This window comes from Bos javanicus, chromosome 18 (assembly GCF_032452875.1).
Source record: "Bos javanicus breed banteng chromosome 18, ARS-OSU_banteng_1.0, whole genome shotgun sequence".
NCBI classification, from domain to species: Eukaryota; Metazoa; Chordata; class Mammalia; order Artiodactyla; family Bovidae; genus Bos; species Bos javanicus.
Window position 1 is genome coordinate 63,834,653 of NC_083885.1, and position 24,042 is coordinate 63,858,694.

Consider the following 24,042-nt stretch of genomic DNA (forward strand, 5'->3'; position numbering starts at 1 on the left):
GAGATGGCTGGGCCCAGAGCAGGCAGAAAAAAGAGCCACTCCGGCAGTGTTGGGAAAATACATGGATTATCAGTGATTCCTATCAAAGGAGTCACAATTAAAAGGGGGAATGGATGGAAGAAATGTTCACATACTGAGGTATGGGGAAGTCATTCTGGCCTATACATGATTTAATTTAAACTTTAGGCTAACCAAAACAGCCTGTTGGGGACGCCAGCAGTGAGAATGAGACCTAACCACTGGACCGCCAGTGAGGTTCTAGGAGTTTGCTTTGTCAACTGAATTCTCATTGTGACAGTTTGTGAAATAATTTGACAACAGCCCTTAGTTCTTAACCAGTGGGCATGTCTACCAACCAACTGATGCTTGCCCGGAATTTCCAATATACTCAATGGTGAAGTGCCTTCACCCCTTCAGGAATCCTTCAGGCTCATGCCTAAGACATCTGGAGGGCTACCTATTTGAAGCCTGAAATCTGCCTGAGACAGGTGATGATTTCCTGTAAGCCAAGTTCTTGTGCAAGAAACATGTTGCAATTGGCATCCGCAACACGTTTCCGGAAAGTGTGGGAAGAGGGAACTGCACTGCCCAAGAAAACTGTTCTTGCCCTCACTCTGGAGTACGAGGGGCGGTGAGGCACTGGTCATTCCAGCTTTTCCCCTTTCTGTGGCTGCAAAACAGAAGGATCCGTGGCCAAGCTGACATGCTATGATGCTCTCCAAACTACTTCTCCTTCTCTGCTTCAGTAAGTCTCACAGGGCCATACATGGAGAACACAGAAAATAAGGTAACTGGTGAGAAGTTTACATTGGGCTTGGAGAGAGAAATGACATCAACTTTAGTTACCGAATGCATATCATGTGTCGGAAATCGGAGTGCAATATACACGTTCCCTCTAAACCAGTGCTTAACAAACTGGGATTGCTCTTGTCCCAGCTTTGTTTGGGATGTTTGCTGAATACCTGAACTTTATAGGCTTTGTGTTTTTCTTTTATTCTGGCTTTGTGTTTTCTTAAGATTGACTCACACTGTTTTGCTAACATAAAAATATATGTTAGAGGCTCTATATCAATACCATTAATAAAAGTCCAGTGTCACATAGAAGGTAACTATAAAAAAAATGCAGCAAGATAATAAACGTGAGAAGATGCTGTGTAGTGTTCCACGTCAAGTTTCTGAGCCTGAAATACATGATTTCTTTATTAGAAGGGCAATCAGCCATGATCAAGATACATTGGAGGCTAGTTTCAAATAGACGTCTTGTTGATATCATCAAAGGCAATATGAGAGTGCTCATGGCACGCTGTCATGCAGGAATTTTTTTTTTTTAAAGAATCTTTTCATTTTGATTTGGGGTATAGCCAATTAGCAAGGCTTCCCAGATGGCTCAGTGATAAAGAATCTGCCTGCCAATGCAGGAACCTCAGGAGATACATATTTGATCCCTGGGTTGGGAAGATCCCCTGGAGAAGGAAATGGCAACCCACTCCAGTATTCTTGCTGGGTTAATCCCATGGATGGAGGAGCTTGGTGGGCTACATACAGTCCATGGGGTCACAAAGAGTCAGACACAATTGAGCGAGTGAGCACGTACAGCCAATGAACAACGCTGTGATAGTTTCAGGTGAACGGTGAAGGGACTCAGCCCTACATATACAGGTACCCGGTCTCCCCCAGACTCCCCTCCCATCCAGGCTGCCACACACCACTGAGCAGAGTTCCCTGTGTCTATAGTACGTCCTTGCTGGTTATCCAGTTAAATACAGCAGTGTGTGCACGTCCATCCCAAACTCCCTAACTATCTCTTGTCATGCAATGCTTTAACCATCCTCCCTTCCACCTAAAATCATCACACGTAACACCAGTGGACTATATTCCACATTTGGGAGGTACCTCTTTGATCCTTCCCCAGACAAACAACCAACCAGCCAAGCCAAGCAAAACCCTGCAAGAGAAGATCAGGTCCGCATCGACAGCTTAGGACTCAGATGTGAGTTTGCAGAACCAAGGGGCTTGCTTCAGATTGCACAGGTGGTATGTGAGGAAGCCAAATTCAACCCAGAAGGGTCTAGCTCCCCAAACGATTCCACTCAGGCACGATATTCAGTTAAGAGGAACATATCCACGTGGTCTTTGGTATGGAAGCACTCTGAGCGTGCCTGATGGGACTTGCGGGTTGGAAAATGCCCGAGGAGGGAAAAGATACGTGGTTCAGAATGTCCCCCGCCCTCCAGCTATGCAGCTAGGAGGTGACACATGACGAGTATTTCCAGAAACCAACAAGGCTTGGTATTCACAGCAAATCTGGAGAGGAGAACTCGCCTCCGTGGGGGCCTTTGCACTTGGCTTTCGGCTATCATGCCAACCCACTCCAGTATTCTCGCCTGGAGAATCCCATGGACAGAGGAGCCTGGTGGGCTACGGTCCACGGGGTCGCAGAGAGTCGGACATGGCTGAGCGACTAACACTTGAACTTCCTTCACTTCTCCTATCATCATATATTTGTGATGGCCAAACTGCTCCTCGTGTTCCTCACGTCAGAGGCTGTTTTAGAGACATGTCTTAGCTGTGTTTTCAGAAGGAAACGCAGGGCTGCAGCATGTTCGCTGGAGACGCAGCTCCTGCACACACCATCTGGGGGAACTTTGGGAAAACCACTCCAATATCTGAAAGCTTCCTCATCTTTCAGGCTTACCTTCACAATTAGGGTCAAGTATGCATGACATTCTTGGACGGGCTACAGGCCATGAGGTCACAAAGAGTTGGACACGACTGAGCCACAAACACAGCATAGCACATGCGTGGCAGAACACACATAGTGTGTGCTCAGTAAGTGCTAATTTCTTAACTAATTAATTTTTAAATTTTTGTCTGTGTTGGGTCTGCTTTGCTGCGTGTAGGCTTTCTCTAGTTGTAGCGAGTGAGTAGCTTCTCTTGTTGCGGAGGGCTGGCTCAGTAGTCATGGCACACGGGCTTAGCTGCCCCACAGCATGTGGGATCTTCCCAGACCAGGGATCTAACCCATGTCCCCTGCACTAGCAGGAGGATTCTTTTTTTTTTTAACTGGAAGCTAATTACTTTACAATATTGTAGTGGTTTTTGCCACACATTGACATGAATCAGCCATGGGTGTACATGTGTCCCCCATCCTGAACCCCCATCCCTCAGGGTTGTCCCAGTGCACCAGCCCTGAGCACCCCTTCTTATGCATCGAACTTGGACTGGTGATGTATTTCACACATGGTAATATACATGTTTCAATGCTATTCTCTCAAATCATCCCACCCTCGCCTTCTCCCACAGAGTCCAAAGGTCTGTTCTTTACATCTGTGTCTCTTTTGCTGTCTCACATATAGGGTCATCATTACCATATTTCTAAATTCCATATATATGTGTTAATATACCGTACTGGTGTTTTTCTTTCTGACTTACTTCGGCCTGTATAATAGGCTCCAGTTTCATCCACCTCATTAGAACTGATTAAAACGCATTCTTTTTAATAGCCGAGTAATATTCCATTGTGTATATGTACCACAGCTTTCTTTATCCATTCATCTGCTGATGGACATCTAGGTTGCTTCCATGTCCTGGCTATTGTAAACAGTGCTGGCAGGAGGATTCTTAACCACTGGATCGCCAGGGAAATCCAAGTACTACTATTTTATGTTTTTTACTCCTTTTCTTTTTCTGGCCACGCAGGGCAGCAGGTGACATCTCAGTTCCCCAACCAGGGATCGAACTGGTGCTCCCTGCAGTGGAAGTTTGGACTCTTAACCACTGGACTGAGAAAGAATTCAATGTTTATTATTCCTTTTATCATTCAGTCCCCTCTGACCTGCTTGGACATTGATTCCATTAACAACTGCTTCCGGAGATCTTTTAGCCTTTGAGCTTTTAAAACCTTCTCCTTTCAACCATTTGCAAGTATGCATTTCAGAGGTATTCTGGGCATTCACAATGTTGTGAAAAGCATCAGCCCACACTTTTTCATCATCTCCGACATAAACTCTGTACTTGTTAACCAATAACCTGTTTCCTCTTTCTCCTCAGCCCCTGGTGACTTCTACTGTACTTTCTGTCTCCATGAATTTGCCCATTTTAGGTATTTAAGTGGAGTCATAACTGTATTTGTTTTTCCGTGTGTCTGGCAAGTTTCACTTAGCCTAATGTTTTCCAGGTCCGTCTGTGTGGTAGCGTGTATCAGAACCTCATTCATTTTCATGGCTGAATAGTATTACATTGTGTGTATGCACCTCATTTTTGCAATCCATTGATCTTTTGATGGACATTTGGGTCTTCTCACCTTTTGGGTATTTACTTTTCTGCTTTTTTCAAAACATGAAATGCAATATTTTTGACTGACTCATGCAATTTTAGCTCAAAGGCTTGGTAACTTCCCTCTTTCATCGCAAGACACAGAACTATTTAGTCCACACAGGGGTAAAAAAGAGGAACTCTTTTAGCCACACAGACCTAACCAACATCTGTTGAGTTAGATCTATCTATCTTTTTTAATAATGTTAGAAAACAGGCTTGATATCAGTTTTAAAGCGATATTGCTGCTGCTGCTCCTAAGTCACTTCAGTCGTGTCCAACTCTGTGCGACCCCATAGATGGCAGCCCACCAGGCTCCGGCGTCCCTGGGATTCTCCAGGAAAGAACACTGGAGTGGGTTGCCATTTCCTTCTCCAAAAGAGATGTTAGCACTCAGGTAAACCTATATCTACCACATCCAGGCATTAGTGGTAGTATGTGTGTGTATACATACACACTTTTCAGATTCTTTTCCTTTACTGGTTATTACAAGATATTGAAAATAGTTCCTTGTGCTATTCAGTAGGTCCTTGTTGCTTATTTTATGTACAGTGGTGTGACCCTGTTCATCCCCAGCTCATAATTTATCCCTCCCTTCTCTTTCACCTTTGGTAACCATCAGTTTGCTTACTATGTCTGTGGGAACTAGGAGCCCACGGGCAGCACAGCCAAAAAGAGAGAGAGACAGAGAAAGAAAGACATGTCAAACTAAGCGTGGCTCAGGTAGAACGAGAGGGTAAGAGGCTCAGGGGCATTCTGCAGAGCCGAGAAAGGTCCTGGGGTCTTGGGACGTGAGCGCAGCCCTGGAGAAGCCCTGAGGGTCGGCGTGGAGGAGCTGGGAGCAGAGCAGGGCCCGGGGTCCAGCATAGGGACTGGCGTGCTCCCGCAGGCGGGAGCCCCAGGATGGCCCCTGGGGACCAGGAGGTGACCACGCGGGCTCCAGGCTGGTGTCTCTGTCTCATTCCCTGCAGGGCTGTGTGTAGGCCAAGCAGACCGAGGAAGAGCTGCTGAGTGGTTCTTCATGGGCCCTCAGGATCCTCCCTCCCAGGGGCCCCCACTTTCCCCTCCCCTCCATGGGCTTCCTGAGAGCAGGTGGGTGGGGTGCCCCCAGACCTGAGACCCGCTTCCTTCCAGAGGTGCTTCCCAAGCCCTCCCTCAGGGCCTGGCCCAGCTCGGTGGTCCCCGACGGGAGCTCTGTGACCCTGCGATGCGGGACTCCCACCAGGGATGTAAGCTTTGCTCTCAGGAAGGGGGCACGCGTCTGGGAGATGGTCCAGTCACCCGACTCCACAGAGGGCCAGGCTGAATTCCATCTCCCCGATGTAAAGTCCAGCCACGCGGGCGAGTACACCTGCGAATACCACAGGAGGGGGAACCCCCACGTGAGCGCACGGCCCAGCGACACCCTGCTACTGCTGGTGACGGGTGAGGGGGCACCTGGGGAGGACAGACGGCCCCGGGGCCAGGGGAGGAAGAGGCGGAGAGGGGGTTTCCCCTCCAGGGCTGTTGGGAGGGGAGATGGAGAGAGACAGGGACAGAGGTGATGCCTTGGTTTGATCCAGGGCTCCTAGGAGGGAAAAACCTTGTTGTAGTCAGGCAGAAAGAGCAAGAGGTCATTCACACGTCCCACAAGGAGCCCCTGCCAGGAGAACAGGGCAAGTGGGGCACCCAAGGCTCCCCTCTCCGTGACCTCAGAGTCTCCCTTCTCTCACAGGGTATCTCCGTCAACCTTCCCTCCAAGCACACCGAAGGGGGCCAGTGACCGAAGGACAAGAGGTGACCCTGCAGTGCCAGAGGCCGGCCGCGGAGCTGGGGCCGGTCATGTTCGCCCTGCTCAAGGCAGGAAGCGCAGCGCCGGTGCAGGTCCGGGCGCCGGCCGGGCGGGAGACGGACTTCTCCCTGCGGAACTTGAGCGCCGGCGACAGCGGAAACTACAGCTGCGTGTACTACCAGGCCAGGGCCCCTTTCCGGGCTTCACAGGCCAGTCCTCGCCTTGAGATCCGGGTGGCGGGTAAGGTTCTGCGGGATTTGAGGGCTTTTTTTTTTTTTTTCCAGTTGAAGTGAGTGAGTGACTTACCCTTTGGCTCTCGTTTCTACTCCACTTGCACTTCTTTTTTTTTAAGTTGATTCATTTATTTACTTTTGGCTGCACTGGGTCTTCAGTTGCTGCCCCTGGGCTTTCTCTAGTTGCACGGGCTGGGCTTTGCCGCAGTGTGCAGCCTTCTCACTGCAGTGGCTTCTCTCCTTGTGAGGCACAGGCTCTGGGGGCTCCAGTGCCGTAATTGTGGTGCATGGGCTGAGTGGCTCCACTGAATGTGGGATCCTCCCGGACCGGGGATCGAACCTGCCGTCCCCTGCATTGCAAGGCGGGTTTTAAACCCCTGGACTACCAGGGAAGTCCACCCTATCTCCTCTTTTTAATGTCTTTTCTTTCCTACTTTCTACTCCTGTTTTGTTGTTGTTGTTGTACATTCTTGGTCAATTTCTCCTGCTTTTCTTCAAAGTGATCAAACCCACCATCCTCAGAATACCTTCTACCACTCTCGCATCTCTTAAAGTTTGGTTTATCCTGGTGATCTTGATTTTATTCTCAAGAGCAGTTTTTGTTGTTGTTGTTCTCAGAATGTGGTGATTTCTCAATGTAGAGAAACGGATGCAATGTCTTTCCATATCTCAGGTCACTTACTGTTTGAATTTGGCTGAGATGATTTTGCTTCCTGGCAGAATTTTGTTCCACTGAATGCTACAGACTTTCCTTTTCTCAACTTTGTCAACTTCTCTCTTTCTCTCTTTTTTAAAATTTATTTTTATTTATTTATTTGGCTTCACTTAGTTGCAGCACACAGGATCTTTAGTTGCAGCATGTGGGGTCCAGTTCCATGATCAGGGATCAAACTCAGGCCCCTGGCATTGGGAGGGCAGAGTCTTAGCTACTGGACCACCAGGGAAGTCCCCCATGTGAATGTTTATGATTAGAAATCAGGGTCTGTGTGCTCAACCCCAAGATGGGGAGAGGGCTTACTGAGCGAGGTGGTGTCATTACTTATTTCTCCTGGTGGCTTTTGCCTGCAGGGAACACTGCTGGTGATGGTTTAGAGAAGAGCTTGGCACTGACTGGGATGTGTAGGGGGAAGACACGAACACAGGCTTCTCTTTAGGAACCAAGACCAATGCCAGGCTGGAGCCCTTCTTGGCTGAAGCGGAGATCCTCCAAGGTCCACATGCTGGGCTACTAAGCTCAGTTTTCTAGACTCACTGCCGGCATGAAGGTCTGTGCGATGGAGGGGGAAGCAGATGGAGCTGCTGAATTATTTCAGTGCTTTGTGGGGCAACTTCAGTTTTTAGAGTTGCTCCTAAGGCTGTGTGTGTGAAATCACTTCAGTCGTGTCTGACTCTTTGTGACCCCATGGACTGTAGCCTGCCAGGCTCCTCTGCCCATGGGATTCTCCAGGCACAAATACTCGAGTGGGATGCCATTTTCTTATCTCTTGATTCCTGATTTATGGAGGTAGAAGGGAAAAAAGGAAATGTGGGAAAGTGGAAATGTGATAAAGAACAAATAAATGGAGACTTCACTGGTGGGCCGGTGGCTAAGACTCTGCAGTCCCAATGCCGGGGGCTGGACTTGGTTCCCTGGATCCTACACCCAGCAAATAAGATGTAATACAGCCAAATAAATATGAACAAAAATGACAAATAAGTGAAAGACAAATGACAAGGCAGAGGGAATATAAAGAACAGAGGAGGCAGGCAGAAGCACTGCAGTGTTTATTTTTTCCATGATTAAAACTTCAGTGTTGGTGCAGCTGACCACCGGCCAGGAAAACCGGCGGCTGTATGAGAGTCACTCTGGGTAGAGGACACCCCTGCATGGTCCATGCTGATCCACTTCTCTCTTTTAGCTTCCCTGCCTTCCATAACCTCGGATTACACCACGGGGAACCACATCAGACTCGCTCTAGCCGCCGTAATTATGGTTATTGCGGGGGCTTTCCTGCTCGAAGCCTGGTGTAGGCAGAGGCACGTCCGCGGGGAGTCAGGTAAAAGCAAAACAGTCCTGAACACCTCTTTTCACAGGCCACTATCGTGATACAGGGGCTAGACTCCATAGTCTGCCATAGAACTTGTTCTTTAAAAATTTTACTTATGTGTCTGCACTGGGTCTCAGTTGTGACCCTCGAGAATCTTTAGTTGCGGCCAGGGGGGCTCTAGTTGCCTGACCAGGGATCGAACCCGGGCCCCCTGCATTGGGAGTGTGGGGGTCTTAGCCACTGGACCCCCAGGGAAGTTCTTATGGTGGCTAACTTTCTACAGCTAAATATTCCTACAATCCTTGCTTACCTTTAGGATGAAGGATCCCAGGTCCCCAGAGCTGGAGAAGCCTGTGGAATGACTTATGCTGAACTGGACAGCAGAGCCCTAAATAAAGGCCTTCCCAGCAGGAGAAGGAAGAGAGAACTTCCAGCAAGGAGTGGATGATGAGGGAGAGGCCCCTCAGGGGACTAGGCAAGTGGGAGGCTCTTTCCTCAGCTTGCCAATAAATGTGTGTTTCCTTCTTCTAAAGAATTTCTTTTAAGTGAGAGCTATTATTCACAGAGTTAAACACACACATCTCAAGGGCACAGCCTCCATGACTCTATTTATTTATCTATCGTCCATCCATCCTATTCTATCATCCATCCATACATCCATCCATCATTCCATCCATCTTCCATCTCTTTATCATCTATCTATCCATCCTGTTCTGTCATCTATCCATACATCCATCCATCATTCCATCTATCTATCTGTACCTGTGGTCTGTCTCTGATGCCGTGTTTCTTACCCTCATGGTCTGGTCCAGTGGCTCCATGATGCTTCTCCTGCTCAGACACCAGCAGAGGGTGCAGTATATTCACACCTCCACTGGACACCACAGATGCCCCCCGGAGACCAGAGCCGCCCACACCATCCTTTTGCTGGTGGTCACCTTCGTCATTGTTTACATACTGAATTCCGCTTGTTCTTTTTATCTCACGGTTCTTGTAGTTTCATCTGTGGTTGATGCAGACTTCTGATGTCTAGGTTTCCTGTTTTCCCACCATTTCTCCTGTCTTGCTGCTCCTTAGGGATCCTAGAACTGCTAGATTCTCCTCTTATCAGATCAGATCAGTCGCTCAGTCGTGTCCGACTCTTTGCGACCCCATGAATTGCAGCACACCAGGCCTCCCTGTCCTCAGTATCCTATCATTTTGCCTTTTCATACTGTTCATGGGGTTCTCAAGGCAAGAATACTGAAGTGGTTTGCCATTCCCTTCTCCAGTGGACCACATTCTGTCAGATCTCTCCACCATGACCCACCCCATCTTGGGTTGCCCCATGGGCATGGCTTAGTTTCGTTGAGTTAGACAAGGCTGTGGTCCTAGTGTGATTAGATTGACTAGTTTTCTGTGAGTATGGTTTCAGTTTGTCCTCTGATGCCCTCTTGCAACACCTACCGTCTTACTTGGGTTTCTCTTACCTTGGGTGTGGGGTATCTCTTCACAGCTGCTCCAGGAAAGCGCAGCCATTGCTCCTTACCTTGGACAAGGGGTACCTCCTCCCCGCCGCCCTTCCTGACCTTCAATGTGGGATAGCTCCTCTAGGCCCTCCTGCACCCACGCAGCCACAGCTCCTTGGACGTGGGGTTGGTCCTCCCAGCCACCGCCCCTGGCCTCCATTCTCCTCTTAAGTTGATAGCAAATATGATTAAGGTGATAAATATTTAGTAGACTGATGGAATAATGACAGAAATTATTCTGTGACTACTCAGTGCCAAGTGTTTAAATCGGGTTATAACTCGTATGTAATATTACATTAGTTTTAGTTTTACGACACAACGAATGGGTTTTACGACATAACGAGTGGGTTTTACGACATAACGAATGGGTTTTACGACATAACGAACAGGTACTTGAATGTGTTGCAAAATGGTCCCTGCAATCCTCCTTACTATCTGTGTACCCCCACACACATATTGTACAGATTCTTTCTTGTGATGGGAACTTTAAGTTTCAATCCCTCAGCATTTTCTGAAAATGCAACAGTGTAGTCAACAATAGCACTATGTTGGACATCCCATCCCCATGACTTATTTATCTTGTAACTGGCTGTTGATACCGTTTGACATTTGTACTCAACACCATTTTTTAGTAAAACCCCATGAACACAAAAGGTCAGCTTATTGCAGGTGCTGCTTTGGGAGATCTGAAAGTCAATCCATGAAACTACCAGCTCAGAGAAGACACAGCTTCCATCTTGGCATTGTTGCTTGCATATTTAGTTTTCATCACTGCAGAATGGAAACTTGGCATTTGTTTTCTGTTTGTCCTGTTTCTTTCTAATTTTTAAAATTTTGCCTTTACTTTGGACAGTGTGGTGTTTTTATATTCCATTAAAATATTATACTCTAATGGTATAACTATTTTTTATTGGTGGTTGTAGCTGTTATATCAGATCACATCAGATCAGATCAGTCGCTCAGTCGTGTCCGACTCTTTGCGACCCCATGAATTGCAGCACGCCAGGCCTCCCTGTCCATCACCATCTCCCAGAGTTCACTCAAACTCATGTCCATCGAGTCAGTGATGCCATCCAGCCATCTCATCCTCTGTCGTCCCCTTCTCCTTCTGCCCCCAATCCCTCCCAGCATCAGAGTCTTTTCCAATGAGTCAACTTCACATGAGGTGGCCAAAGTACTGGAGTTTCAGCGTTAGCATCATTCCTTCCAAAGAAATCCCAGGGCTGATCTCCTTCACAAGGGACTGGTTGGATCTCCTTGCAGTCCAAGGGACTCTCAAGAGTCTTCTCCAACACCACAGTTCAAAAGCATCAACTCTTTGGCGCTCAGCCTTCTTCACAGTCCAACTCTCACATCCATACATGACCACAGGAAAAACCATAGCCTTGACTAGACGAAACTTTGTTGGCAAAGTAATGTCTCTGCTTTTGAACATGCTGGATCCCAAATAGTGTGTCTATATATTTGTTGCTCATAATTAATGCTATGCTCTTTGCTGTCATGGACTACTTTTGTCTATGCAAAATAAAAAACAAAGAGAAAGGGAAGTTTATCCATGTATCAATATGACTGCCATTTCTATTGTCTTTAGCATCTTTTTTGTATAAATGGTTTCCACTTTGGTAGAATTTTTCCTCTGAAGAAATTCGTTTACCCTTTAAGGAATTAGATTTATAATGAGTGAGTTGTTTCAATGTTTACGTGTCTAAAAATAATTTTATGTGCTTTTTTTCCATATTAAAGTGTATAAAAATGTAATACAATGTGATCATAAGTAACAGATAACCTTGTTTTAAACACTAAGGAATTAAATGCCTTTGTGTTATTTTTAGCTTTTAAATAATTGATTAAAATAATTTCAGGAATAATATATTTTCTTCCTCACTTAAATACTACTCCAATTATTAACACTTTAATACATTTCATTTATCAACTACTGTCTCTATATTTGATCCTTTTATCACTAGATTTTTATCCAGCCACTTCAGAGCACTGTGGGAACATGGTGAATTCCACCCTTAGCTGACTAGCATGGTTTTCCCTAAACAAAGACACCCTCCTACATGACCAGCACACCGCTGTTTGATTCAGAAAACCAACGTGGATACAGCAATACTACCCACAGGTCCTGTTCAGAGTTTCCAACTGATCCCAAATAGCTCCTCTTCTTTCCTGGTTGAGATTCCCAACAAGACTTGGTGTTGCATTTAGTTGTCACGCCCTTTCCTTCTCCCCCAGTCTCAGTCTTTCTCCGTCTTTCCTTTTTTAATCCTATCTTTGACCTACTTCCCTCTATAGGATGACCCTGCTCTTGGTGTTTCTTGGTGTCATGACTCCTCATGACAGGATAAGTTTATATTTCCTATTCTAGTTCTATGGAAAACGCCATTGGCGATTTGAAATGGATTGCATTGAATCTGTAGATTGCCTTGTATAGTGTTGATACAGAGCAGGACCCTGTGGTCTTTGCTGAGTCCTCACAATGTCCTCTATCTGCCTTTCATCTGTAGAATGACTTTAGCCGAAGAATAAGTTTAATAGGGGAAGTTAAAACATGCAAAAACGAAGGAAAACAGTTAAACGAGTCCAAACAATAATAATGTAGCTATTAAGCAAAGTCGGGGACTTTTAGTTTCTTTTCAAAGGCTACAGATAATATTCTGAGCCATATCTTGTGAGCTGTCTTGCAGATAATGAAACCTCCCACTAGGTGGAAGACGTTAACTACATCATGACCATACTGTAGCCTTACAAAAGGTGCCGCAATTCCAAGAACTGGCCTTAAAGAAATGGGAACAAACACGGAACTGAACACTCACTGCACCTAAAACAAGACGACGCTGGTCAGACCACCAATGACCAACTTCAAGATGACTGTCAGAGCTGACCCTCGCCTCTGTCTGTAAAACCTCTCACCTGCTGATTGTCAGTAGAGGGCCTTGGCCATTGGACAGACGTCACCCCTCTCCCCGTATCACCTGCATCTAAAATAAAGCAAATGTTCTCTCCACCAACCTGGCCTGTAACGGCTTTTGAGTGGCGAGCAGCTGGACCCCATTTTCGGTAACAGTATAATCATCTTAACAGCATTGATTCTTCCATCTGAGAGCAGAATATATCTGTCCCTCCTTTGTGTCACTTTAGTTTCTTTCATCGGCATCTCAGACTTTTCGAGTATAGTTCTTTTATCTCCTTCAGTAGGCTTATTCAGAGATATTCTATTCTTGATGCAATGGTAAATGAACTGTTTCCTTAATTTCTTTTTCTAACAGCTTGTTGTTCTAATGTAAATGTGAGAGATTTCTGTGTATTAATTTTGTCTCCTGCAGTGTTCCTGAATTCATAAGTGAGCTCTGGTAGTTTTCTGATACATCTTTAGAATTATTTATATATAACATTCAGAGAAGTCAATGGTACCCCAATCCAGTACTCTTGCCTGGAAAATCCCATGGATGGAGGAGTCTGGTAGGCTGTAGTCCATGGGGTCGCTAAGAGTCGGACACGACTGAGCGACTTCACTTTCACTTTTCACTTTCCTGCATTGGAGAAAGAAATGGCAACCCACTCCAGTGTTCTTGCTTAGAGAATCCCAGGGACGGGGAGCCTGGTGGGCTGCCATCTATGGGATCGCACAGAGTTGGACACAACTGAAGTGACTTAGCAATATATAATATTGCATCATCTGCAAACAGTGACAGTTTTACTATTTCCTTTCAAATGTGGATTCCTTTTATTTCTTTTTCTTCTCTGATTACTATGGCTAGAACTTTCAAAATTAGGTTGAATAAAAGTGGTGAGATCTAGTTGGTTTAACGTGTTTCTTGATTTATTTTCTGTCTGGATGATCTGTCCATTGACATAATTGGGGTGGTGAAGACCCCACTATGATGGTGTTACCATGGATTTTTCTTTTTAGATCTGTTAATATTTCTCTTGTATATCGAGGTGCTCCTCTGTTGGGTGCATATGAATTTGCAGTTGTTATATCTTCTTTTTAAATTTAACCTTTGATCATTAGTAGTGTCCTTTTGGACTTCCCTGGTAGCTCAGTCGGTAAAGCGTTTGTCTACAATGCAGGAGACCTGGGTTCAATCCCTGGGTAGGGAAGATTCCCTGGAGAAGGAAACGGCAACCCACTCCAGTACTCTTGCCTAGAAAATCCCACTGACGGAGGAGCATGGTGCAGGCTACTGTCCATGGGGTCGCAAAGAGTCGGGCATGACTGAGCGACTTCACTTCACTTGTCTCTTGAAACGGTCTCCATTTTAAAGACTACTTTGTCTCCTTCCCAGTCCAAATGACCCAGCACTCGGATATGTGCTGGTGGTCCAAGGAGAGACCCAAGGAAAAGGATCCATGGGTGATTTAGGGCAAATTACAGTTCCTGTGCAGAGTATGTGGAAGTGAGGGACATCTGACATTTCTAAGGAGAGATACTGCCTTCAGAGTTGTGTTTTCAGATAAAATAGACCTGAGGCTATAATGAGGAAAGATAGTGGAACTTAAGCTCAGGGGAAGACCAGCCTCCAGATCACGTGCTGAGGATCGGTGTGAACACAATTTGGAACAGTTTGGAAAAGTGAGACCATGAAGGAAAATGCCCAACGGGACACAGTGAAGGGATCCCTGGTGCTCTGTGAGTGTCCCTCCCCCTGCTATGACTTTCACTGTAAACTTGGGCTCTCCCACAGGGAACACAGAAAACTCTCCCTGCCCTCTGCTCAGGTGCTCACGGGGACCTTCTCAGTAATTGCCAGGAGTTGTCAGTAGTCCCCAGGTGTGGGTGAGGGTGAGGAGCACTGGGGGTAAGATCTGCCCCTCACTGGAGACGCCCCAGACTCTCCATGCAGACAGTGTCACCTCCGCTCCAGATGACATGATAATCACTCCTCTGTGGGGAGAGCGGACCCAGGGACCCTGTCCCTATAACTGGGGCCCATCCTGACTGACACTTCCCTGCACAGAGTGTGGCGCCAAGTGCAGGCAGGTGAGTGCTCCCTTGTGTTCAGTCTCTGGGCAGGAAACAGGAGAGCTGGTTCTCAGCAGGAGAGGAGCTCAGACCGGTGTTGTCAGCACCTTGGGCAGGACAGGTGCTCCCCTGCCTTGTCCTGAGCTGCCCTGTCCATGCCCTGGATGGCAGGTGGAAGCGGGGAATATGCTGGGGTGTGTATCTGAGTGGGACCAGAGCTGTGAGTTCACTGCAAATCCTGTGTCCTGGTGTCCCTGACAATGAGGGGAAGAGGGAGGGGTGACTGTGGAATCTCTGCCAAGTCCTATATGACCAGAGCCGCGGGCTTCTCAATATTGCATAAAAGTGTCTACTGACCTCCGACCTAATTGATTAGGGTTGGGTGTGAATATTATGTAATAGGTTGATGTGCAAGAGTTTGGGTTAGAACCTGAAAGTCCTGAATTAAGATGCAGTGACAGACACACACACATACAAACAGAAATACAGAGAAAAAGGATGCCCTGTAACAATACTGACATTCTCCTTCACTGGATGAAGTCTCTGTATTTTCTGCCATGATTTGCCTTTCATGACTCTCTCTGTGTTTTATGTTACGTGTGTCAGTGTGGCTCATGTCTTCCCCTCTCTAACTGAATGTCAAAATCTCCTCAGCCTTATTACCACGAGCAGCAGGGAAAAGAAAAACGAATTTGTATTGAAATGGAATTCAGTTAAATTTCCAACCTGACATAGTAGGGTAAATGTTAGAAAACAAGCATCGTTAGATTTTTGAAAGATTGGAATTAGGAATTGAAGGAGTACCCTCTGTGATAATTCAATGTTTTATATTCAGAAATACAATGAAATGTACCTTGGGCCATGCCAAAAATTGATGTTTGTGTCCCACAAATATTCATATGCTGAAATCCTATATCTTAAAGACAAGGGTGTTAGGAGAAGAGCCTTTGGAGGTGCTTATATTAAGTGGGAGGCCCTTTGTGAATAGGATTCCCACCTTGTCCGAATTGGGCTTCCCTGGTGACTCAGATGGTAAAGAAACTACCCGCAAAGCAGGAGACCCAGATTCCATCCCTGGTCAAGAAAATCCTCTGGAGAAGGAAATAGCTGCCCTCTCCAGAATTCTTGCCTGGAGAATGCCATGGACAGAGGACCCTGGAGGGCTACAGTTCATGGGGTCGCCAAGAGTCAGACATAACTTTTTATCACTCCCTGTCCAAATTCATGGACACTTCCATGCCCAGGCTGGTCCACCCACACCTGTGGGTCCAGAGAGGCCCCTGGGGGTGGCAGGCACTGGAATGTGTGTCCCTGTCTCATCACAAGGGCCCCTTCTGTGGGTTCATTTCTGACTCTAGCTGTGGTGGTGAGCCCCTGTGTGTGACTGTTTGCAGCTGGTGCTCATGGGTCGGGTGGGGGCAGGTGTGTCCTGCAATTCCGGGTGATAACTGTTGGTTTCAGGGAGGCACTTGCCCTGTGGGGTGATCTTTGTGTGTGTTCCACACAATGGACAAACAGTAGCTATGACCACATCACTCACCCCAGCAAATACTCAGCCCAAGAGGAAAGAGGTGATGGACCATAATTGATTACTGAAATTGCAGTGGATCTAAAATGTACATCATGATGTAATACATGTACACCTTCTGAAGGAGTCCACAGTTGACTGAACTTATGCATCCATCGCCTCACATATTAGGTGTCCTCACCTGTGGGCACCAGGTTCTACATTAGCCCTCAGACCTTGTTCACCTTATAGCTGAAAGACTGTATCCCTTTACCATCTTTTCCCATTTCCCCCAACCCCAGTTCCCAGGCAACCACCATTCGACTCTGTTTCTATGAGACTGATTTCTTTTTTTTTTTAATAATTCTACCTATAATTGACAGAAATGGAGAAGGGAATGGCAAATATCTATGTCTGGATATTTCACACACCGAAGTGTCCTCGAGATTTATCCATGCTGTTGCAAAAGGAAGGATTTCCACCTTTGAAAAACTGAGTTATATTCCACCGTATGATGCACCTTGGCTCCCTAACCGATTCATCTGTCAGTGGGTGCTTGGGTTGTTTCCAGGTCTTGGCTCTTGTGGTAACAGGCAGCAATGAACATAGGTGTCCAGACATTGCTCCGAAATCTGATTTCACCCCCTTGTATACACACTAGAAGCAGGACTGCTGGGTCACATGGCACATCCGGTTCTAGTTTCCGAGGAATTATAACATTTTCCGCAGAAGCTGTACCCATCTATGTTCCCAGCAACAGTGCATAAGTATTCCTTTTTCTCAACATCCCTGCCAATTTGCTCCCTCTTGTCTTCTGGGGAACAGACACTAACAGGTGAGAGGTGCGATCACATTGGGATTTTGATCTGATGACTAGAGCACCTGGCCATGAACCTTTTTAGCCCTTGGTTTGCTGTCTTTGGACAAATGTCTACTTGAGTCCTTTGTACATTTTAAGCTGGGTTTTGGGTTTTTCCAGAAATTCCTTTTACATTTTGGATGTTCACTCATTACTGGGTGTGTGGATTGCTAATATTGTCTCCTGTTGCATAGCTGCCTCTTCATGGTTTCCTTTGCTCTGCAGAGGTCTTATGTGATACACTCCCATTCGTTTACCTTTTCTTTTGTTGTTAAATTCAAGCCATCATGACCAAGACCAAGGTCAAGGAGCTCACTTCTTTCCTCTCAGAGTTTCATGGTTTCAGCTCTTACATTCCAGTCTTAGTCTGAGACCATTTTTGTGTGTGATATAAGATAGTCTGCAGCTTTTCTTGTAGTTTTTAAAATTGGGACATAACTGACATAACATTATATGAGTTTCATGTGTACAAAATAATGATTCCGTGTTTGTCTATGTTGCCAGGTGGTTACAGTAAGTCTAATCTATTAACACCTATTATACATGCATTACATTTTTCTTGTTCAGTCAGAATTTGGTAGGTTTGTGACTACCAGTTTCAGTCTTTAGATGTGGGTGTTCAGTTTTCCAAATAGCACTTGTTGAAGAAACTATCCTTTTTCTATTATATATTCTTAGTGTCTCTGTCAAAACTTAATTGACCACTGGAGCTTGGGTTTGTTTGTGCCTCTTTATTCTGTTCCATTGATCTGTCTGTTTAAATGCCCATATGTGTTTCTGTTACTATAAATCTGACATACAATTTGAAATATAGAAGTTTCATGCTTTGTTGTTCTTTCTCAAGATTCTTTCACCATGTGGGTATTTTTTGAATGACTACAAATTTGGGTCTTTTTTTTTTTTTTCTGTTTCTGAGAATAATGACATTGAAAATGGTTGAACTAAGCCAACGATGTTGCTGAAGAAGGCAGACATGTTTCCAAAGTTGATAGACAGACCTTACATGGAGGTAGGCAATCAGGATATAAAGCAAATAGAAAGCTGTTGTATAACACGGGGAGCTCAGCTCGGTGCCCTCTCATGACCTCGAGAGGCACAACTGGGAGATGGGGGAGGCTCAAGAGGCAGGGGAGATATACATATATGTATGTATACTTATATCTGATTCACGTTGTTCTACAGCAGAAACTATCAAAACGTTGTAACGCAATTAGCGCTTTATTTAAAAATTTTAAATAAAAGTAAAATTTAAAATATAAAATAATAATGGTGGATGCTTAACTGGTATCAGGAATATGTTATCCTGTTAAAGTCACTTCTCTGGACTATGACAGTGTCTTCTCTTTTCAGGAGAAATAAAATGTGGGAATCCTTGTCCACTGTTAGTTGCATAAGAAGACTGCTGTTGTCTCTGTCTGCAGGGTCTCCTGTCTGCTCCAGGCCACTCCAAAGTCCTGTCCATGTCTTTTCACAGAGATGCCTTGAGAACCATAAGCCAGGCAGCCCTGAAAACCACGTATCTGACACAGATAGGAGTTGGGTCTCTGGCCAATGTCATCCTTTTGTTCCACAACATCTCTCCAGTCTTGCTGGGCCACAACCAGAGACCTCCACACACCATTCTCAGCCACATGGCCCTGTCCAACCTTTTGTTTCTTCTGTCCTCTGGGGTTCCCTACACAATGGCTGCTTTTGTTTTGAGGAAGCCCCTCTCAGGTCTTGGGTGTAAGTTTGTGTATTACGTACAGAGGGTGGCTCTCAGCACCACCCTGTGTTCCACCTGCGTCCTGAGCACCTATCAGTCCTTCACTCTCACCCCCAGGACAGCGCAATGGGTTATGCTCAGAGGAAGGGCCCCCAAAGTCATTGGTCCTTCCTGCTTCACCTGCTGGATGTTCAGTCTCTTAATGTACATCTACCTTCCTGTGAAAATCACTGGTCCTCCAGACACACACAACTATACTGATTCCCAAGACAATTGGTTCTGCTCAGTTTCAGGTAATATCATAGGCTTAGGTTACTTGTGGTTCATCTCTAATGCCGTGTTTATTGGCCTCATGGTCTGGTCCAGTGGCTCCATGGTGCTTCTCCTGCACAGACACCACCAGAGGGTGCAGTATATCCGCACCCCCACTGGACACCACAGATGCCCCCCAGAGACCAGAGCCGCCCACACCATCCTGATGCTGATGGTCACCTTCGTTGTCTTCTACCTGCTGAATTACAGTTTTGTTTTCCATATCAGTGCCTCTTCAGATTTTCGCCTGTGGTTGCTCCAGGTCTCGCATGTCTTGGCTTCTTGTTTCCCCACTATTTCCCCACTCCTCCTGCTCCTGAGGGATGCTAGAACTCTAAGGTTCTGCTCTTGAGTTGTTAAAATGAATGGATAAAGTGCTAAATATCTAGTAGACACCTTCAATAATAATTGTAACTATTCTGTAAGTCCTTAGTATCATTCCCTGTTAATCGATGTACAATTATATTAATTTCAGATAGATGACACAATGAATGGATATTTGTATCCAAAATGATCACAGTAAGTCTAGTTGCCATCCCTCCACCTTCCCAGATGATATGAATTATTATCTTGTGATCAGAATTTTGCCACATTTATTTAGTTAGTTGCCGGGAGCCAGCGTGAGGAACTCTGCCTGCGGCAAAGGTCATGAGGAAGGAGGCTCAGGATATGCAAGGCGGGATCGACCCTCAGGAGTCCCCCTGGAAGTTCTCCAGCATCTATCCCCAAAACCAGAGCCTGCCTACTTTACTGCTTTGTGCTCTCACTTACACCTCTGACTTTACGGGGGGCTGTCTCCCACCACCTCTCTCAGAGAAGGAGTTAACTTAGAGCTCCACTTAATAAAAATTCCTGGGCGTGACAAGAGTGTTTCAACCTACAAACTCCTCTAAAGGTTCTCTAGCCTGCCTGACAGGCTTGTCCAGCCACATGTGATTGTTCACAGCCTCCCAACTGTGAGAGGCACGAGATGCTCTAAACTTTCTAAAAACAGATTCTTTTGAGAAGTCAGAAAACTATTAGTATAGTATTAGTAGGCTAGTTAGGAATTATTCCGGTGGAGGGTTTCATTGTTGAGCCAATATTTGCTGCTACATCTCCATATCCCTTGCCCCTTATGCACATTAATGAATATAACTAACATATAAGAGAAATAAGTATTAACCTTGATATTAATCACGTTGGACCTTAGGCTAAGTAAATTCTTTTCTTGATTATAGCCCACTGCACCTTTGCCCTGTAGGAATGCAAATTTATCTGGTGCCTTCAGAGGTGGTGCCTGACTTAAGAAAAGTCACCTTTGGCGAAAATGAGTTTTCTGGTTGACTAATCATCATCAGAAAGGGTCATAAAATGTTAGCAGGCCTCTTGGCCAGAAGATGATGTAAATCACATGAGAACTTTGTATATCGGAAGGAATGCAGGAAAAAAGCGTGGTTTCAATAAGGATCAGGACTGCTAACCCCGTGTGACTTTGTATTTTCCATTTATCTCTGTGTATAACTCAATGTATAAAAGCGGACCTGGAAAATAAAAAAACGGATCAGTTCCTGGAAAGACTGGCCTCCTCATGTCGTTCTTTCTCTCACCTTCTGGCTGAATTCCCATCTGGAGCGTGGAGTCTCGTCAAGCCTACTAATTTTGCCTGGGCTTCTAAGATCTGACGGGGAGGCCTTAGTGTATCCTCTCCTTCGGGAGAACGGGAGGATGCCTGCAGCCTACATAGGTGACGCAATTTCCTTGTCATGGAATTTTATTGGCTTTCCACGTTAACCAAGTTATTCAGCCTCTTTTCTCTGCTGAATTTTCCTTCTGAGCTATCCTTATTTAACCACTCTTTATATCTTTCATTAATGCTTAGTTCATCTATTGTTTCCTGGTCACCGACACCGTCCCCACTTCAAGTTCCCTGGATCCACTGGGGCTGGACCCCGGCAGTTAGTTTTTGTTTATTATTTGGCTGTGCAACATGTGGGATCTTTGTTCTCAGACCAGGGATTGAACCTGTACCCGTGCAGTGGAAGCTTGAAGTCTTAACCACTGGACTGCCAGGGAAGTCTCCATCAGAAGAACTTGGAAGGTCAAGTCTCTTAGCATTTTTCAAGTATGCAATGAATATAATTGACCATATTCACCATGAGGTACACTACACTCCCTTGACTTGTTTATTCTATAACTAGAAGTTGATACCTTTTGATGTTTCCACTCAATATCCTGGACAAGGAAATGGCAACCCACTCCAGTATTCTTGCCTGAAAAATCCCATGGACTGTACCCTACCAGGCTCTTCTGCCCATGGGAGTGCAAAGAGTTGGACACGCATGAGCAGCTGAGCACTCAATACCACATAAACTCCATTGAATTGAGAAGGTTCACTGGATGCCAGCAGTGCCTTAGGAGAGCTGAAAATCCATGCATGAAATTATCTGCTCAAAAAACCTACCAACCGTTATTGAGGAAACTATTTCCCTTTTGACCAATGCAGCCGTCTGAAAGAATCCTCCTTTCTCAGAATCATTTCAAAAGTTTCCACAAACTTTCTCTCCATGTGTTGTGGCTGATACCTGGCACAGTGGCACACAAGCCAATATAGGTCTCCGTAAATATCAGTCTTGCGTGGGTGGAGATTGGACTTCTGAGATGAAGATAACACACATGAAAATAGAGAATGTGTTCTTCTATATTACCTGTAACTTTATTTCGCTGTTGATTCTCCAGTATGCTGTAGTGTTACCCAGAAAATCCATGTTGTTCAATGGCTTGCTTCTCCTTTAAACCTGGACTGTTTACATGGTGGAGCCTCAATAAACTTAATTGATTGGATGAATCATGTAATCTGAAGGACAGACCAGAAGTTGCTTTTTTTTTAAATCTGTTCCTTGAATATATCGTTTTCTTGATTGCATTTTGCGACCTGAGGTTTGTTTCTATTTGTCCAATCTATTTTTTCTGCCTTTTTTTTTTTTTTTGCCATCCTTTTAGAGTGTAATTATTTAAGTCCCATTTTAAAATTTTAAGGTATAGCTATTTTTCAGTGATGTTTCAGCCATCATGTATGGATTCGCAAGTAGTGTATCTATTTCAAACGCACCTGCCAATGCAAGAGATGTAAGAGATGCAGGTTCGATCACTGGGTGGGGAAGATCTCCTGGAGGAGGGCACAACAGCCCATTCCAGTATTCTTGCCTGGAGAATCCCATGGTCGACTGCAGTTCAGTAGGTCACAAAGAGTTGGATATGACTGAAGCAACTTAGCATGCAGGCATACGTAATTATTGACAATTAATGCTATGAGTTTTCTGTCATGAACTGGTTGTGTCTTATACCAAAAAAGCAATTAGGAGGTATAGTTTATGATTATATATCTATATGATTATGCTTTCCAATGGTCGTAGTTCTTTTTTTTTTTTTTTAAGTTTTTTCCTCTTTGGTGTAACTTACCTTTTGTGTGAAGAATTTCCTTTAACTTTTATGGAATTTGTTTTAATATGAGTGAATTATTTCAATGTTTATCTAAAACTACCATTATTTTACTTACCGTTTTTCCTATTAAAGTGTATGAAAAGGTAATAAAATGTGACCAATAATAAAAGTATACTTAGTGATAGATAATCTCCTTTTAAACATTAATGAGTTAAATGCCTCTGACTTATATTTATTTTTAATATAATTCATTGGAAGCAATTTCAAATCTACTTCATTTTTCACACTGCTGTATTCAAGTAGATAACTAATAAGGACCTACTGTATAAATAGCACAGAGCTGGTGGTAGCCCTCCCCACCGAGTACAGTAAGATAGGGATTCCCGAACGTGAGTCAGTTGAACTGAGGTGGATGAACCTAGAGCCTGTTGTACAGAATGAAGTAAGTCAGAAAGAGAGAAGGAAACATCGTGTATTAACACATATTCATGGAATCTTGAAACATGGTACAGATGAGCCTGTTTCAGGGCAGGAATAGAGTGGCAGACGTAGAGAGCAGACTTGTGGGCAAGTAGGGGACGGGGAAGGTGGGCGGACTGAGAGAGCGGCACTGACATCTGTGCACGCCCATGTGTCAGATGGCTAAAGCTGCTGTACAGTGCAGGGAGCTCAGCTTGGTGCTCTGCGATGACCCGGAGCAGCGAGGTTGGGGAGGGGGAGGAGGGAAGGAGGCTCACGAGGGAGGGACACACATACCTATGTCTGACTCACACTGCTGTACAGCAGAAACCAACACAACACTATGAAGCACTTATCCTTCAATGGCCAAGGAAGCAACCTAGATGTCCAGCGGCAGATGAATGGATGAGAAAGCTGTGGTACATATACACAATGGGATATTCAGTTCAATTCAGTTCACTTCAGTCACTCAGTCGTGTCTGACTCTTTGCAACCCCATGAATTGCAGCACACCAGGCCTCCCTGTCCATCACCAACTCCTGGAGTCCACCCAAACTCAAGTCCATCGAGTCAGTGATGCCATCCAGCCATCTCATCCTCTGTTGTCCCCTTCTCCTCCTGCCCCCAATCCCTCCCAGCATCAGGGTCTTTTCCAATACATCAAGTCTTCGCATGAGGTGGCCAAAGTACTTGAGTTTCAGCTTCAGCATCAGTCCTTCCAATAAACACCCAGGACTGACCTCCTTTAGGATGAACTGGTTGGATCTCCTTGCAGTCCAAGGGACTCTCAAGAGTCTTCTCCAACACCACAGTTCAAAAGCATCAATTCTTCGGCGCTCAGCCTTCTTCACAGTCCAACTCTCACATTCATACATGACCACAGGAAAAACCATAGCCTTGACTAGACGGACCTTTGTTGGCAAAGTAATGTCTCTGCTTTTCAATATGCTATCTA

General features: G+C 45.3%; 1 protein-coding gene across 1 annotated transcript; it reads left to right on the plus strand.

Moving 5' to 3' along the window:
• The first annotated feature begins 655 nt into the window (after positions 1–655).
• LOC133231150 (T-cell-interacting, activating receptor on myeloid cells protein 1-like) lies at positions 656–10,980 on the plus strand. The gene is made up of 7 exons (XM_061389442.1): positions 656–745; positions 5,286–5,320; positions 5,448–5,739; positions 6,029–6,325; positions 8,217–8,354; positions 8,662–10,200; positions 10,243–10,980. The coding sequence occupies exons 1-6, from the start codon at positions 709–711 to the stop codon at positions 8,664–8,666; spliced, it is 804 nt and encodes a 267-aa protein (XP_061245426.1). The 5' UTR covers positions 656–708; the 3' UTR covers positions 8,667–10,200; positions 10,243–10,980.
• Positions 10,981–24,042: the final 13,062 nt, after the last annotated feature.

Coding starts and splice junctions, on each gene's coding strand:
- LOC133231150 (XM_061389442.1), top strand. CDS start 709: ATGATGCTCTCCAAACTACTTCTCCTTCTCTGCTTCA. Junction 5,321..5,447: donor AAGCAGACCGAGGAAGAGCT/GCTGAGTGGTTC, acceptor CGCTTCCTTCCA/GAGGTGCTTCCCAAGCCCTC. Junction 5,740..6,028: donor CCTGCTACTGCTGGTGACGG/GTGAGGGGGCAC, acceptor CTTCTCTCACAG/GGTATCTCCGTCAACCTTCC.